General features: G+C 36.6%; 1 protein-coding gene and 1 long non-coding RNA gene across 5 annotated transcripts in view; one reads left to right on the forward strand and one right to left on the reverse strand.

Moving 5' to 3' along the window:
* The window catches only part of GNPDA2 (glucosamine-6-phosphate deaminase 2), a 30,492-nt gene extending 17,030 nt beyond the window's left edge, over nt 1-13,462 (reverse strand). For 2 of the 4 annotated variants that reach the window (XR_004325975.1, XR_004325970.1), the window contains exons 1-4: nt 13,310-13,440; nt 10,233-10,394; nt 6,483-6,584; nt 5,218-5,400 (exon numbers count right to left, since the gene is read on the reverse strand). Coding sequence is in view for 2 of the 4 variants with exons in the window: in XM_032496898.1 (XP_032352789.1) it covers nt 5,218-5,400; nt 6,483-6,584; nt 10,233-10,356 (409 nt within the window). In the remaining 2 variants the exon portion in view is untranslated. Of the gene's footprint in view, nt 1-5,217; nt 5,401-6,482; nt 6,585-10,232; nt 10,395-13,309 lie in introns of all 4 variants that reach the window. The other 2 variants (XM_032496898.1, XM_032496896.1) reach the window with 2 other exon arrangements.
* LOC116668770 lies at nt 82-2,186 on the forward strand. The gene is made up of 2 exons (XR_004326013.1): nt 82-1,492; nt 1,907-2,186. It is a non-coding gene; the product is annotated as an uncharacterized LOC116668770 (long non-coding RNA).
* Nucleotides 13,463-16,870: the final 3,408 nt, after the last annotated feature.

A 16,870-nucleotide genomic window follows, 5' to 3' on the forward strand; every position in this document is an offset into this window, starting at 1 on the left:
TAAAATATTTGTTCCTGTATTCGATTGAACAAGTATTTCAGTATTTTCCATATGCTGAGCATTGAGCTAGCATGATTCTAATAGTAGCAAAATTGAGTATCACTTTTACATAGTGATACTTTATAGTTTATAAAGCATATTCACATGCATCATCTCAACAACAGATACATATTTAACAACCTTGTGATATAGTCAGATTAGGCATAATTATTTGCTTTATCTCCTCCACTTTTTTTTAAGCTCGAAAGGAAACTTCGATGCTCAAGGATAATATATGACTTGTTCAAGGTAACTATTTAGCAAGTACTACAAAACTCAAATCTAAATTTTCTGGATTCCTAACCCAGTGGTCTTTATACTTATACTTTAGCTTGCTTGGTTCTAGTCTAGTTGGGGCAATTAACCACTGGACCTCCCTGTGGTATCGTTTCCTCACTTATAAAAATGTCTAGATTGGACGAGATACTATCTAAGGCAGTAGTTTTCTTCAAACTTTTCTGACTGTAACCTATGGTGAGTAATACACTTGACACTGCAATCTAGTATACATATAAATAGTTAAAACAAGAACTGCATGAAATAATACTTACCCTTACTAGGAGCCATACAATACCATTTCACTAAAAAGACGTACAAAAGGGAAATGCTGGATGTGACTGGCCCTACTGATTTCACTGACCTAACACTGCATGACAACCCCAATTTGAAAACACTGCTTTAAGGAGACCCACTGTACTGTTCTAGGACTGCCTCTAAAATATAGGTAAGAATATGACATTTCTTATTTGAAGGAAATTGGAGGCAAATCTTTTTATAAAACCAACATTTTATGGCATAAATAAATCAAGTTTTAGACATACGTATCATACTAGCTAGTCAGATTTCTGGCAACCTCAATCAAAAAATAAACCCACAAGTTCTCTGGGTCAAAATATCATATTCTGCATATTTAATAATATATATATTTTTATTGACTCAACACACAATTCTAACAAATTTTTCCCAGGCTACAAGGTAAAATATGACAAAGAGTAACCAGGTTTTGAAGGAAGAACAAATGAAAACCTTAGGAAGCATATATGAACTACCAAAGCACAACATAACCTAGGAATTTTTAACAATCTAGGATCAGTTTTTAATCTGGGACATAAAGCCAGACCTATATGTGGTCAATATATACAGTTTGTTTCCATTATTATGTAGGTGCTTTTAAGTTTTAAATGACAGATATGCGTATCTCTCAAACTAGTCTGTAAAACTGTTGTTTTTCCTCTTAAGTATACATCTGCCCAAATATTTTTATTAATACTTCTATACAGAGGAAAGGAATGAACCAGGAAAATAAAAGTTCCAGGAAAAACAGGAAATCCTCAAAGACCAATACTAGTGGTCTCACTGGTGATCTGGGTCATACAATGTGCACAGCAGAGCTGAAATTACCAGTAATGGTTCACGGCAGAGAAGGGTCAATACATTCCCTTACTGACCATGAGTAAGTATCAAAAATTGAGCTTCCTGATATAAAGTTATATTTTTAAAATGTTCAGAATGTTTTACAAAGCTTTGTAAAATTTTCTTGAAAATAATTATGAACTCTAAAAACCACGGTTAATTCTTATTCAGTCTTTAAGTCTAAACTAAGATATCAACACCTTTATGAAACATCTCTAAAACCTCTGAGTCTGGATTGCATGTCCTCCCAGTGTTCGTATAGTTCTGTATCCTCATCACTTAGAACAAAACATGACACACAGGAGGCCCTCATTAAGTAATGGTTGAATAAATGAATAGCTGGTTGCTATTCTTTGGTATGTGCAGTACAGTTCTTCCCTCCTTCCATCCTGCTCTGCTCCCCTCACAACAGGGGCCAGATCAGTTGTAACACTCCATATCTTGTCTCTTTTAGGCAGAACTGTTGTGGTCTAGGGAAAAGTACTTGTCCCAAGTGGAAACAATCAGAATTTCTCTCCAGAAATCTGAAACTTGACCAGGGGTACAGAAAGAAAGAAGGTGTCCGGAGCTGAGGCTTCTGAGGACAGCACTGCAGGAGAGGGTCAGTGAGTCCCTGCTTTGGTGATCTGAGGCTCCCTGGTTTTTGCTCTTCTAAAGACTTGTTTTTTCCAACTCTTCCATTAATTCTGTGAGTTACCCTAGAATCACTCCAATAAATTCATTTTTGGTCCCTCTAGTAGATTACTGTTACTTGCAAATCAAAGAAGTCTAATCATGTAACCCAAGTACAGGGTTAAAGTTTTCCTCACTGTCTTTTTTTATTTTTACGTTTTAAACACAAATTATCTTAAGGTAATTTTAAAATTAATAATGCCTTTAGAGTCTATTTATAGATTTCCATGTTTGTGTTATTTCATTGCGGGGAGTGGATCAGGAATTGCATGATACACCTTACTCTTTCTCTCAACACTTTTGTCATCACAAAGAATGAGAACTCTGAGAGTATGTATTTCCTCCTTTCTCCTTTGTATGGAGGGAAGGGCGCTCCTGCTCCACTTCCCGGGAGTGAGCAATGGTGGATTTATACTCTTGAGCTCTTCTCTCACCCTACTATTTCCAGTACAGAGGGGAGGCGTAGGAAACCCCATTCTGGCCTCAAGCCCAACCTGCAACCTCTAATCCAACTTTACCTTTAATAAAGCTGATATTTTGATCCCATTTGGCTCAGTTCTTAGTGTTTTTATTAACCAAACCCTGGAACAAAAGAAGGGTAAGTGGTAAGACCCAGATACCAAGCCTTATCTTGAAAAGCCAATGATAACAACCTAGATCAACAAAGGCAAAGAATCAAATGAGATTCTTTCATGAGTACACATCCAATAATAGGTTATCCTAAACAGGAAAAAGTTCAAAGAAAATGCAATAGCCAGCTCTTCCCTATACACGATTATATGTCCCTTGGATGATAAATATAAAATGTCAGACCTTGCATCCTGGATCATCACGAGCTTACAGTGAAGGTGTTAATGGAAGAGGAAAGGAAATTCTCTTAATTTTTTTTTTTTTTGCAAGGGAGAACTACAGGAATTTTAAGACAAAAATTGGTTAAAAAACAAAGTAAAGTTCTTTTTTAGTAGTAAGAGTCAGTAATAAACATAAATAACCATGATTATGCTCCATCAGTTTCAAAGGGAGAAACTAAGGTAGTTTATTGCGAGGAAAATCAAAAAAACTTTAGCTAAAAAGAAATAAGAAGTGACTTAAAGCTCTGGGGAAAGAAGAAAGTTCTACTAGAAATCTTTAAAAAAAAAAAAAGGGGGATATTAAGCCTTAAACATTACATTAAGCTAAACTGTTTTCTGAAAAGAGGCAAAAGGACAAGATGGAGTTAAAGAGTTCTTAATCAGTTTTTTTTCCCCCCAGTAAATTCCATTTCCTCGAATTGAGTCCCCAAGGGATTTATCACAAAGATCCTTATGTAAGGTCAATAAATTAACAGGGAAAAAAAGGTCCTCAAATAAAGAAGCAAAAAAATACATTATTCATACAGCCATTTTTAATGACGAAGTTCTAATAACTACCATGTCGTTTTGTATAATGCTAAATCAGTGAAACTATTTTTTGACATAAATAAGATAAACTTGATAAAAAGTAAGATAGGCATATTATTTTATAATAATTCTACTTAAATTTGGTATAGAGTTTAGAAAATCTAAAAAATGCATGGGCACAGCACTCAAACATTTTCAAATACATACTGCCTTAGCCTTGATATTGGTAGGTGCAAACAGTCATTATCTCTGAATTGAGCCATATGGACAAAAATGGAGTGCAAATGTTTTCCAGAAATACTGAAGTAATATTAGCAAGTTTTATTTAAAACATAGATACTTTCTGTTTTGAAAAGCAGAACAGTCTAACTTGGATTCTTGCTCAGATAAAAACAATCCCATATAAGCAAGAAAGTAACTGATATAAGTTCTGCTAGGCTGAGAGAACACTTTTCCCAAAGAGAAAGTTTAATTTTGCTGGTTACCCTTAGAGGTAAATCGGTAAAAAAGCAAGACAGTCAATGAACTAAGGAAAAACTACTTCAGAATCTATACTTCAGAGACAGAGTAAATTAACACTTAATAGAATGCCAACTACATACCAAGCACCACACAGGCATTTTATATATGTTATAACATGGTTAATTTGTCATAAATTTGGAATAATTTATATTAATCCTGTTTTACAAATGAATTATACTGAACTTCAATAAACTTCCCAAGTTCATACAGATAGTAAGTGGCCAAAATAGTATGCTGTAAAACCCAATTTTCCCCAAGGGCAACCGAACACCTGAACAGTACTTGGCCACCTTAATCATAAATTAACCTCAATACAGCTCCATTGAAGATCTAATTCATGTAATTTTGAGAAGTCTTCTAAAAAGTTAATTAGAATATATAGCTAGACCTACTGGATATATATATAGATAGATAGATAGATAGATAGATAGATTATTCATTTAAAGCTTTAGTATGTTTAAATACTGAAGATTCTGGAAAAACCAATTTTGGTTTCTTAAAGTTCATATGACACTGTACTACTCAGATGCTTCATACGGATGACAGAAGACATACTGTCATTACGAAGGACGAAACTCTTTCACCTCTTTTCAAAAGTAGATCATGAACACACACACACACTTGCGTGTGCATATATATACACACTTATATTTCAATTGGAATTTAGTTAATTAAACATTTATTTACTTTAGAGTTTATACAGCTTAATTCATAATGACTAAAGGCTGATGATTATCTCTTACAACATTCTTAACTTCTTAGTGAAATGAAGCCATTTAAATGATCGTAGAGAAATGTTAAAATCTACCTGTTCTACATGCAAACTTTTAGAGATTAATGCTGTAATTTGATAAGAAGGCTGGGTTGGAGTTTTAAAGAAACAGTGAAAGAGTAAGAGTATCATTTAGGAAAAGAAACGCATCGCTTATTTTATAAGATGTGGTAAACTGTCAATTTTAATAAGGTAATTAGATGAATTTAGTGGGGATTAGGACCTATTTCTCAAGACATAATCTAAACAATTCCAACTTGCAACATTGTTATTTTTTGATGAAAATAAATTTTAAGAAATCAATAGCTAAATAAATGGGTGTTATAAACAGTCATAGGTGTCCCTTACATTACACAATGGTAAGATTTTTTTTATTTAAAATACCTAATACAAATACTAACAACTGAATGTTTTACATACCTCCAACAAAAAGATCGATTCCTCCAGCTTCTTTTATTTTCTTTTCAAATGCATCACATTCTGCTTGTAAATCTGTAGCATTTCCATCAAGGATATGGGCATTATTAGGATCTATATCAATATGCTTAAAAAAGTTATTCCACATATAAGAATGGTAGCTTTCAGGATGATTCCTGGGAAGTCCTAAATACAAAGTTAATGAATAAAAATGTAACTAATTCTAGAAATAAATCTAAAGTTTACTTTTCTGATTAAGCCATAAATAATTTTCAAAATATTTAATCTTTCTATAGTATATGCAATTTAAAAGCATTCTTATATGGAATATATGCTTATTATGTGCCAGGCATTATTTTAACCACTGTACATATATGTTAACTGAATTAATTTGTCCAACATATACAGAAATACTATTATCATTCTCATTTTATAGATGAACAGAAACACAGAAAAGTTAAGTAACTTTCCCAAGGTCACAAAGCTCACAGAAGGGCTAAAATTAAAACAAAGAAGTCTAGTTCATGTGCATTTAATCACTTATACTCCACTTCTCAAATACAAAATTATCACCAATGAAATTGATTTATCTGTTAAACTCAACATAAATTAACTGGCCACACACCTGCAATGTTGATCCACATGCCTCCTCTATACTTCCTATTTGTATGCAAGATATACTAAATCACAACAGTTCTTTGGCAATCATTAATGGCAGGCTACCATTAAAAATGTATTTCTATGAAACTTACATTTTAACACAGAGTTTGTATGTATCACAGATCTCTCCAGTTACGCAAGTTAACCATCAATAAATTATGAAAGGTTCACAGCTACAAATATAAAGAATCTTATATTTGAAAGATATTTTACTAATTACTTTTACATACATATTGCTTAATACGACCCCACAACAACACTGGTTTTAACTTTGTCTTAAGGGAAAAAGAAAAAGAGACAATGAGAAATGTGAATGAATTGGCTCAAAGTTACAAGACTGGTAAGTGGCCCAGCTGAAGATGAATGCAGATCTTCTGATTTCTAGTCCCATACTCCTTCCACTATGTCATGCTGTCATCAGAAAAATATAATTTTTTTATATAACCTCCCAACCTCACCATAAGGTAGCACATTATACTCTAGAAATATATTCATATTACTTTCAAAACAAATTTAAGTAATATTTAAGTAATGTTAATATTCTCAAAATATATTCATGTTATTTAAAATATAACAAATTCAAATAATATTCAAATAATATAGCTTACCTACATATTCATCCATGTTAAAGGTCTTCACATATTTAAAAGAAAGGTCTCCATTCTTGTGATACTCTATTAGTTTTTTATAACATCCTAAAGGTGTGCTCCCTAAAACAGATAGATTCCATTTTTTAACATAACTTGAAAAATCTAATTTTAAAAACTTTATATTAACCTTATTCTCTTCTTACTTAATGATATTCTACATTTCTAATTTATTAGGCAAACAAGTATTAATTTAAGTACCTATTCAAATAAAAAAATATGTTGAATTAAACTCTTTACAAGGTACTCTGAAATTTTAGTAAAGTAGAATTTGTTGAATAAAGGTAGAAATTTGTCTACAGAAATAACAGTTTGGAAAAATTATACTTGAATTATTAGATATTTGGAATTAATGTTGTATATTCCAGGATTAGAAACTTCAAGAGAGCACATCTGAATTAAAAGAAAAATAAAGATCCCATCTTTAGAGAAAAATGTTTATTTAGAGAGGGATTTGTAGCATAAATGATATATAAATAGGTCAAGTGTTGACCATTTAATGAAATTAAAAGGGAAAACAGCTAAATTTAAATACTGCCCCTATTTTAAAATAGAAGGCGGCAAAGATTGAGTGAGGAAACTAATCCTGTAAGTTTTTAACTAGAGCTCCTGTTTCTAATTTTCTTATTGTCAGTGGTTGTCAGCTAAAATGTGCAAAGTAAAATTACTTCTAGGAAATGGAATACTGGCTTTGGATCCTTCATCTGAGCTCTACTAGTGTTTTATAAAATTAGGATGTTTGATAGTGCGCAATATGCACAGTAAAGACGATTCACCCACTTGAGCATGGCCTCCCTTTGTTTTTTAAATTTGCTGTATTTTTTCATTTTAACTGCAAATTCAAAGGTTAGACTGACTACATTCTTACAAGCAACCTAGCCCACCCAGTCCTGGTCAGAGGATTGATTCCTAGTCCACCCACCATCACAAGACACAACACAACACCCGTACACAAAATTTCTCATCAAGAGGCAGGCAGAGTGTGACAGAACCGGACAGCCTCTGGCAAAATCAAAAAAAAAAAAAAAAAAAAAAAGGGAAATTCTAGAGTAGTAAAAAGATCGCCTTTCATTTAAGATGACAGAATAACAGAAGTGTCTATAAATAATAAATATCACATAGGTTCAGAGAACAGAAGACTAATAGATTTTCTTAAAGTTAAGCATACATATTATTTTAAATTGAAATTACAATTTAAAATTTATCTGGTCAAACTTTTCAATTCCTTCTGAAAGAACTACAGCCCACTAATGTGAAATCTGGCTAGAAGATGAAGAAATCACCTCCCTCTTCCTCCTTTTTAGAAGCATAAACAAACCTGTGTCTATCTTTCAGTGTCAAGAGAACAGTTACAGGACTTCCCCCTTAATTTAAGGACATATGACTAAAAAAAGTCAGAAGTTATTACAACTGTGATGACAAAAAATGCATTCATTTTCTAATTTTTAATCAAAGTGGCTGAAGAGAAAAAATAATGGAAAATATGGTACAGGCTGAACTGGTTAAAGAAACGTCAATTTAATATATTTGCTTGCAATATTCATTTATTAACATAACTAATTTAGCAAATCCTTATTATGATTCAGATAAAACAAAGATTAAGACTGTTTCTACCCTAGAAGAACTTACAAGATAGGGATAGACAAGTACAAAATAACAGGGGAAACTATTATAAGTAACGTATAAGAAGTCTGGAGAACGACAATGAATCAAAGAAAAGCCTTGCTTGTTGGAGGAAGGATCAAAGTTGGCATTTCAAGTAGTTTTGAAGAAGAGGTGGAATTCAACGATGGAGTAAGCTGTATTTGAAAATAGAAAAAAGATGTGGGAAGAGATTGAGAGAAGAGACAGCTGTATGCTTATCACGTGCTAAATGCTATGGTGTTTCAAACCTGAGCAAATGCAAATCTCACAAGTTTGAAGATGGAATAACTGGGTCAAAAAGATAAAGTAATGTGCCAAATATCACACACATGGCAGTGAAGCCAGAGATTCAAGAGATTCTGTCTGCTTCCAGAGCTCACAAAGTTGCTAACAATATGAGTGAAAGTAAAGCCAGCAAGTTCAGGCCTGTTCCATGAACTACAGTCTAGTCTGCCTGCCATGATTCAGTGTGGGGAATGGTGGGAATGCGCCTGGGAGGCAGGTCATGCCCCACAGCATGCAGGCTCTTAAATGTCATGCTTGTCACCATCACTTCAATAAATATACAGTGAACAGATACTCCCCAGAACTGTGCTTGGTGGGGCATAATTCCAATATAGCATGTTATTCACAATTACAGAAATGTGTGTTCAAATTTCAAAAGCACGGGGGATAGAGAGGGAGCACGATTAACCCTGTCACTAGTCAATGAAGGAGAAAAGTAGAAAATGTCAACAAAGGTATTCCAGAGATAGACCTTTGGCAGGTGTATCACTGGGCAATTCTTCTATCCAAGACAAAGCAAGAGCTGTACATCTAAATGCACAAAAACATGCTTAACTCTGCTGGCATTTATGACTCTGAAGCCATTCTGCCCCTACACACAAATTACTATTTATTTCTATATCATGATTAAGACAAAGTGATTAAGGCAGCTGGGCTGACCATAGCCCAGGTTAACAGTATGGAAGCTGATGCATGGTTGTGTTCAACCACTGGGGCTCACATACGAGAAGTGTGGGTGCTGAGGGGGCCCATTTCTGGTATGCACAATTATTAAAAGTCTTTCTTTGCCATTCTAACCAAGATCTACTGCCCTTGACTAAAAAACAAGAAGCAAAACAACAAACAAAAAAATCAACCTGATAAGCTAAAGAGGACCTTTCATGGAAATTATGCAAGTGAAAAAAATTATGATTGTATATTTTCTGTAACTGGCATGTATGAGGGGAGGAACAAGAGGAGAAAATACTGTTAAACAAAACACACTTATAAGAACCTTGAATTTATATAGTGTTTACAATATACAGGGGTTTGCACAAACACTATCTTACATGAGCCTCAAAACAGCCTTGTGAACTATGAATTTCCTTATCTTTCTTAAAGGTAAGGAAACCAAGAATTAGGGTGTAGAATAAACACCTTGCAGTCACCAAGAAAATAGCAGCTCTGATACTCTTTTCCTGTGGACGTCAACAATATCAAATAAAGTACCACGAGGTCAGTGACACTACTTGGTTATTTTTTAGGAAAAACCTTAACAGAGAACTTAATCCAATAAAATACACAATTAATGCTTACATGTATCCTGTCATGAAGACATACCAGTCTTCAATTTTTATGATACTTCTATAATAGAAAATAATCAGAGAAATACGAGGCATGTGAGGTAAAATCAAGAGTTCTGTTGAACATAGTTTGGCTATCTCTTAATGATTAATAACAAGGTTGATCTACTAAGAAATTAAAGAACAGTGAAAGCAACATCCCTAAATACAAACAAAAGACTACCAGAAAAAGGTACCAAAAAAACACTACGTTCATCACTTGAGCTATGATATTTTCTTTTGCATTTTGGAGTGGTAGGCGAGACAGAATTTTAACAAAGAAAATAGGAATGAAATGTAGATACTAGGTATGTCTGTATCTGTATCGATACATTCGGCTTTATATACTAATACGTTAAATCAATGATGTGGCAGGAAATAAATAGGAAACATATTTTACTAAGGAAGACACTTCAATCCCACTACCTTGAGCATCTAATATAGAAAAAATGGTGATTACCTGTGGGTAAACCCAGTGTAAAATATCTGTCCTGTCCAGGTTTGAACTGAATGATGCGATTACAGATGTATTTGGCTGCCCATTCACTAGCCAAGTCATAGTTATCAAGAATTACAAGCCTCATTGTGGTGATGCACAGCTTCCAGGACAAGAAGTTCAAACCTGAGAAAAGTCCATTGCAAAGCACTGTAAGTAATTTACAGTCAAACAGAAGTGTGATGCGCTGATGGCTTTAAGAAGGACATTACTTAAGAACCTCATGCATGTATAAAAATACAACCTGTGCTTTAAAAATAGTAATAATGGCTGTTTTCTTCTGAACAGACCTTGGGTTCTGGGCAGTGGGCTAGGTCATTTAAGCACATATATCAATATTTACAACAATCTTCTGAAGTAAACACCACATCTTGTTTTGGATGAGAAGAGGGACTCACACAATTTTCCTGAGTTCACACAGTTACTAAGTGACAAAGCCAAAATTTATATCAAGGCAAATTTACTATAAAGACAGCACACTGCACTGCCTCCATAAGGATACTATATAAAGCAACATAAACCAAACCAAAGGCAAACAAAGCAGTAGTCATTTATTGATTTCAAGTTAATGGTATTAATGATTACTCAGCAACTTTTGGGTTACTTAGTAAAATTCAGAACTCCCCCTATGAATGATGTAATAACTAAATCTCCCTTTGTTGAATAATGTTTTTATAAAATGATACCTGCACTTTTAAAAAATTTCAATCACTAGAGAAAGGTACAAAAAAAAAATCGACCCAAATCCTGACACCCAGAAATAATACTCATTACTATCAGTTATACATCATTCTAGGTATCTATCTAATGCACACGTATAAATAAGATATATAGAATAATTTCTAACAATGGGATCAAACTACACATGCTATTTTTAACAAAAAGCTTAACATTTAATTCTTTCTGCATTCAACAAAAGCAAAAGAAAATTAAAGAAACTGCTGATCTCTGGGGAAAATGAAAATTCTTCACACAAAGCAATTTCAGTTCTTAAAAGAATATTCTAAGGTTAAGAAAAAATGTTATAAAAATATTAAGAGAGCACAGTCACTTAAAAACTATATGATTCCATTTTAGACAATGAGGATTGACCTCCTACCAGGAAAGATGTGAAAATTGCATTTTTACACTTCCTCACATCCCCTGATTTCTGTATGACATATTATTTTTATATTGTCAAGATTTATAACATTTATACTGTGTTCTACAACCATAATTCCCAGATTTGAATTCTTAGTTTTATATTTAAATAGATCCGTCACCCAGACCAATCCTTTTACAAACAGTTTCAGCAGTCCTGAATTCTGTACCCACAAACCTTACATACAGCAGTAAGTCAACTTTTTACATTAATGGGAGTAGTAGGTCTTATCACAATGAATATATGTAATCTAAATATGTCCTTAAGAACATAACAATGTAGAATGCTGGCATAACAACAAAAACTTGCAATCACCATGATCTAAAATTCTGGCAGAGTAACGAGATACATAGCATTTACAGACAATAATTTACACAGTAAGTGATAAATTCAGTCCAACAAATGGACTTGGCCTCGATTTAAATTCATCAATAATCTAATGCCAGAAACAATTTCAAAGTTACACGAAAGAATCAGAAACATTTCCTGGCTGTTTTGGTCATAAAGACACATACTTATTTCTAACATTCAGCAAAATGACTACTGGTACAAATAAAAAAAAAAAAATCCTGTAAGATGAGGAGGTGGAAGGGCCTTAGAGCGTTCCAAGTGTCTTCTGTGCTCTGGGCTTGCTGTTTCCTTCCTCAGTTCAACACACTTGTGAGGGAGGGCCTATTAATTATCAAGCACTAAGGTCACACAAAAATGACTAAGATAAGGATCCTACTGTCAAAGGGCTTAGACTCATTTAATAGTCTCTGGTGTGGAACTTATTCTCATTTTTCAGATATAGAAAACTGTAACTCAGAAGTTATAAAGCTATTAAACAAATGGAGGGTCTATCCGACTGAAAGACACATGCTTCAAAAGTGCCTTGTAAGTAACAATCAATTAGGATGCTTGTTAAAAAAGATTCCCAGGGCCCTTTCCCTGGACATGGTGTTTCAGCAGATCTGAAACTGGGTCCTGAGAATCTGCACTTTTACAAATGTAACAGGTGATTCTTACACTCAGGATACATTGGAAAAGAACCCCATGCAAGATGACTTCACTGCAGAGAGGTTCAAGTAAGTCTCTCAGGCCAAGTACGGGTACGTTTTGTTTTCTTAAGCTTGTCGGTGAGCTTAGAGTTCACTTCCAAAAGTCCCAAATGAACACTTCACCCAGAATAAAGTAGAAAGTTTTTGTCACATTTGTCAGATTAAAAAAAAATGTGTTTTTTTCCTCCAGTTTTGGCAATCCTCAGAGATCCAAACTACTGCGGCCCTGAGCCATTCTCCAGCATCTTGACCCGACAGCACTAAAAAATGACACAGCACCACCGTTCCCTCATCTTCCTCTGGTGCTGATTCATTTTGGATGTGTATCCCCTGGAGACAGGGCTGCCGAACACAAATCTAGGAACTTTAAAGCTGGGTGGGGGCTTCTAGACGACTTGGGTTACACTAAGCTTTTTTAGAACCTGCACTAGAATCTGGAACCTAGACTTGCAGAGCCCCTGCTCCGAGCTTTTGCCCTACAGCACACTGCACCTGACCTGAAAAGATCGCTCAAGCCCCGACTAGGAAGGAGCCCTGCGAACCCGCCTCCATCGCCTGCCAGCTGCGCCCCATCACTCCGCAAACCGCAAGGCATGCAAACCAGGATGACCATCAGGAATTTTTAACAACAGAAGGCCGCGAAAGAGGAGAGGAAGGGAACCCCTCCCGGAGGCGCAGTTCCGAAGAGGACGACCAGCCAGGTTTGCTGGGGGCCAGGTTGGGGACATCAGGCCCCCGCCTCCAGGCTCCCGGACCCCGATCCGCCCGGCGACCCCATCCCGGCATAAAGCCCACCGTGGGGGCAACGACCAGCGGGTCTCCGCCCGACTCCCCTTCCTCGCCCATGCCCGTGGACTCACCGGCCGGCCCACTGGCTCTTCCCACGCTGGAACGGCGGGCGCAGCCCACACACGGCCACCGCGGAGCCACCCCAACCGGCGCTCGGAGCGCGAAGCTAAGGACCCGGATGTAAACCCCGGCGCGGCGGGGACGGCGGCGCGGCCCGCGAGTGCTGCGCATGCGCGCGCGCCGGGCTCGCTGCGGGTGAGGGCGCGGCGGTGCCCGCGGGTTCTGGGAGACAGGAAGCCTTTGCTGACGTGAGTCTCCAGTCGTGGACCATCGCCCCGGCACCGCTCTCTCATCTCTCAGAGGTGTAATTGCGGTAGATTCTTTGGGTTTATAAGACTTAGAGTGTAGGACCGCGTTGCTTATATATAAGCATTACTTTAGTTGTTGCTTATAATAGCAGTATGAATTCATTCTCTCTCCGCCAGTCTACATTTATTGAACGTCTGCTTTGCAAGCACAAAGTCAGCTAAGCGCTTTTTTAAAATCAGTAAGCTCATCTGAGTTAAGTTTAACACGCAGAAAGGCAAACTGCCACGGGGAACCGTGGAGCTGCTCAGTAAGAGGGAAGACTAGAAGGAGATATTAATGAGATACAAACTTGCTCTGAGTAATTATAGGAAAGGAGTAGAGGAAGCAGAATCAGCTTTGAACTGAGTATCGCAGATCTTTGTTCATGAGAGGGATGGAAGGAAGCAGGGCTGGGGAAGTTACTGCTAAGAAAGCAGCAGTCACTTAAAGGAAGAGTCCCATGGTCTCACCAGGTCCCATTAAAAACATTTACAGTCCTGTTAGGAACTACAATCCGACTACCAGCATGGGGTAACAGGCAGATTCAAGTTTCCTTGGACACTACAAAAATAAGATAAATGTGTAGTGCTATGTCTCCAAACTCCTTATCTAAAGTTCTGCACCTGGGCTGTAAATCCAACCTGCTTCTCTGGATCAAATAAACCCTTTGGGCTTAAAATTTTAGGCAAGAGAGAAATGTTCCATTCTCAGATATAATTTCAAACAGCAAAGTTTCTCACAGAGTGATAACTGGGGACAGTTTCTTAGCACTATAGCCTTGAGGTAGTTTTCAAAGGAAGTTTTTAACACCTCCCCAGTACTATAATTTATCATATAACAAAAATCTATTGTGTATTTACTGTGGTCAAAAAGACCTACAAATAATAATAAAAGAGTCTTGCAGGGACTATTATTGGAGCATAGAAGGATGTTTATGAAATATATTCTTTTTCAGTGGTTTTACTTCTTTATGTGTTTCTGATACTAGAAAAGTATGTTCCGTCCCCACTGTAAGTGCTGACAATGGTTAATTCTGCTTTGATTGCACTAAGTCATGTCCTGTCTTCCTTTTCTCTCAAGTTGGTGTTTCTCACCTCTTGCAATCCATGTGCTATGCTCTGTACACCAAGATTAAAGCAAGAAGTTACTTCCATCAGAAATATTTAATATTGAACAGAAGACTGTTTTTGACAAGGACAGAGACAAGTGTACTGAGTCATTCATTTGTCCATTCAATAAATATTTACCAGTTATGTGCCAGACAACAACGTGAGGAAAACAGACACACAGTCCTTGCTCCCAGTGAACTAAGAGTCTTGTGGAGATACAGACATTACCCAGTAAATCCTAATAAAGGAAAGTAGTCTCAGTCCTGAGACTCTGAGATACTCTACTATGTTTGGGGATACCTGAGCATAGAAAGCACCTGTGGCTTGTCCTCCAAGTAAAGCCCCAAGGAATGGCAAGACTAACAGAAAGTCCCCCTGAACCAAGGTTTTGGATGACAAATTTGGTAGAAAAGTTTTAACAGGCTGTCACCCAGGGAAGGGGACAGGTTTACAGTGGCATAGTACATTAGAGGTGGCTATGGAGTTGACAGGAAAATACACCTAATGACAGTCCTGGTCTACCACAGGCCACAGAGAAGCTTCAGACAGCAGTCATTCTGTGTAATCTTGAGTAGCTGAAGTTAGCTGATAGAGAGCCTGAAAAAGTGTTCTGGTCAACGTGTATCATGCAAATGAAAGCCAGTGGACAAAAGATGTTTCAGCAGACACCAATGGGGATATATACTGAAGACCAAGACACACAGGAAGAGATACCAGTGCAGTGGAAGTCACAGAAGAGAAAATGACTCTAGAACGGATGCCTCCACTGATGTAGACACCAATAGTCTCCCCACCATAAATGCCAGCCTGGGTCAAAGGTGGGGAAAAGGAATACTCAGAAATGCCATAACTGACACTTGAAATGACTGAAAGAAACCACTAAAACAATGAAATGAACCTGAAAATAACTTTTAAGTTTCCCACTCTCATGAGAATAGGGCTTGAGGGAAAGATTTATGTAAAAGTTACATTAAAGCTGTATATTATATAGATATACTACAGAAAAATAAGAAATGGCACATTGGAATTTATGGCCTATAAAATTTTAAAAAACCTGGATGCTACAAAACGTTTCAGCAGGATATGCCATGATCAGATGTGTATGTGAAACAAAAATCACCCTGTATGCCTGTGAAGAGTCAATTCAAGTTGAGTCTGGAGTAGATCAGGGAAAACTGGATTTTGCCAGAAAATACAGAGGAGGACCCTGTAAGCCCAGGAATAGTTTGCACAAAGGTATGCAGGCAGGAAAGTAAAAGCCATAAGCATGGAATTCTGAATGACTCCCAGGCGGCTAAGAGTAGGGTATATTTCAAAAACTAGAGAAAGTTCATCTGGAAAGAGATGGAGATGACATGAAGTACCTTGCAGATGATGCGTAGAAGTTGGACTTGATATTATGAGCAATGGGGAACCACCTGAGCTTTATGAACATAGTAAGAGACTAGCAGATTGTGTTTTAGGAAGAAGGAAGCAGAGTGGGTGGGGACTGTATTATAGCCACAAAAGTCGAGACACAGAAATACTCTAGGTTCATTTTGTATTTTCCTGAACCAGCTCTAGTACTAGGCATTTTACTAATGGCTGATAGTGTTTTTGTTTTACTTTGTTTTGTTTTATCAAGAATGTTAGGTTTGACTCCCTGCATCTATTGAAACGATGGTATGGTTTTTCATTTTGGTCTGTTGTTGAATTACAGTGATTGATTTTCAAATGTGAAATATACCTTGCATTGCTGAGATAAACCTGACCCAAGCATGGTTTTCCTTGGTCATGGTCATCACCTTTCAGTCAGAAGCAACCAAAGATTTGCCTGCAAAGTTTTTGACAAATGCCTCTCTCCCCCTGGGTACGGCTTTAGCACTAGGCGAGAGTTCAGAGCTGGACAAAGTAAAACAAGCCTTGAAGTGACTTCTTCAAAGATTCTTCTCTCTTAAACAGAGAGGCTAAGTAATAATGGGCTGTTCTTTGGGAATGGGGGTGTGGAAATGGTCCAGCCCAGTTTTTCCTCCCTATAGTACTGGGAATGTAGGATTTTTGTTTGTTTGTGTTTTGTTTTGTTTTTGTTTTTGTTTTTGTCAAGGCTGCCATTGATCCAGGAGCAGGGAATGAAACGAGGGTCAGTTAAAACACACAAAACTGTTACTGACAGCCAGCAACTTAATGAAAAGCCCT

The sequence above is a fragment of the Camelus ferus genome, chromosome 2 (assembly GCF_009834535.1).
Source record: "Camelus ferus isolate YT-003-E chromosome 2, BCGSAC_Cfer_1.0, whole genome shotgun sequence".
Taxonomy (NCBI): Eukaryota; Metazoa; Chordata; class Mammalia; order Artiodactyla; family Camelidae; genus Camelus; species Camelus ferus.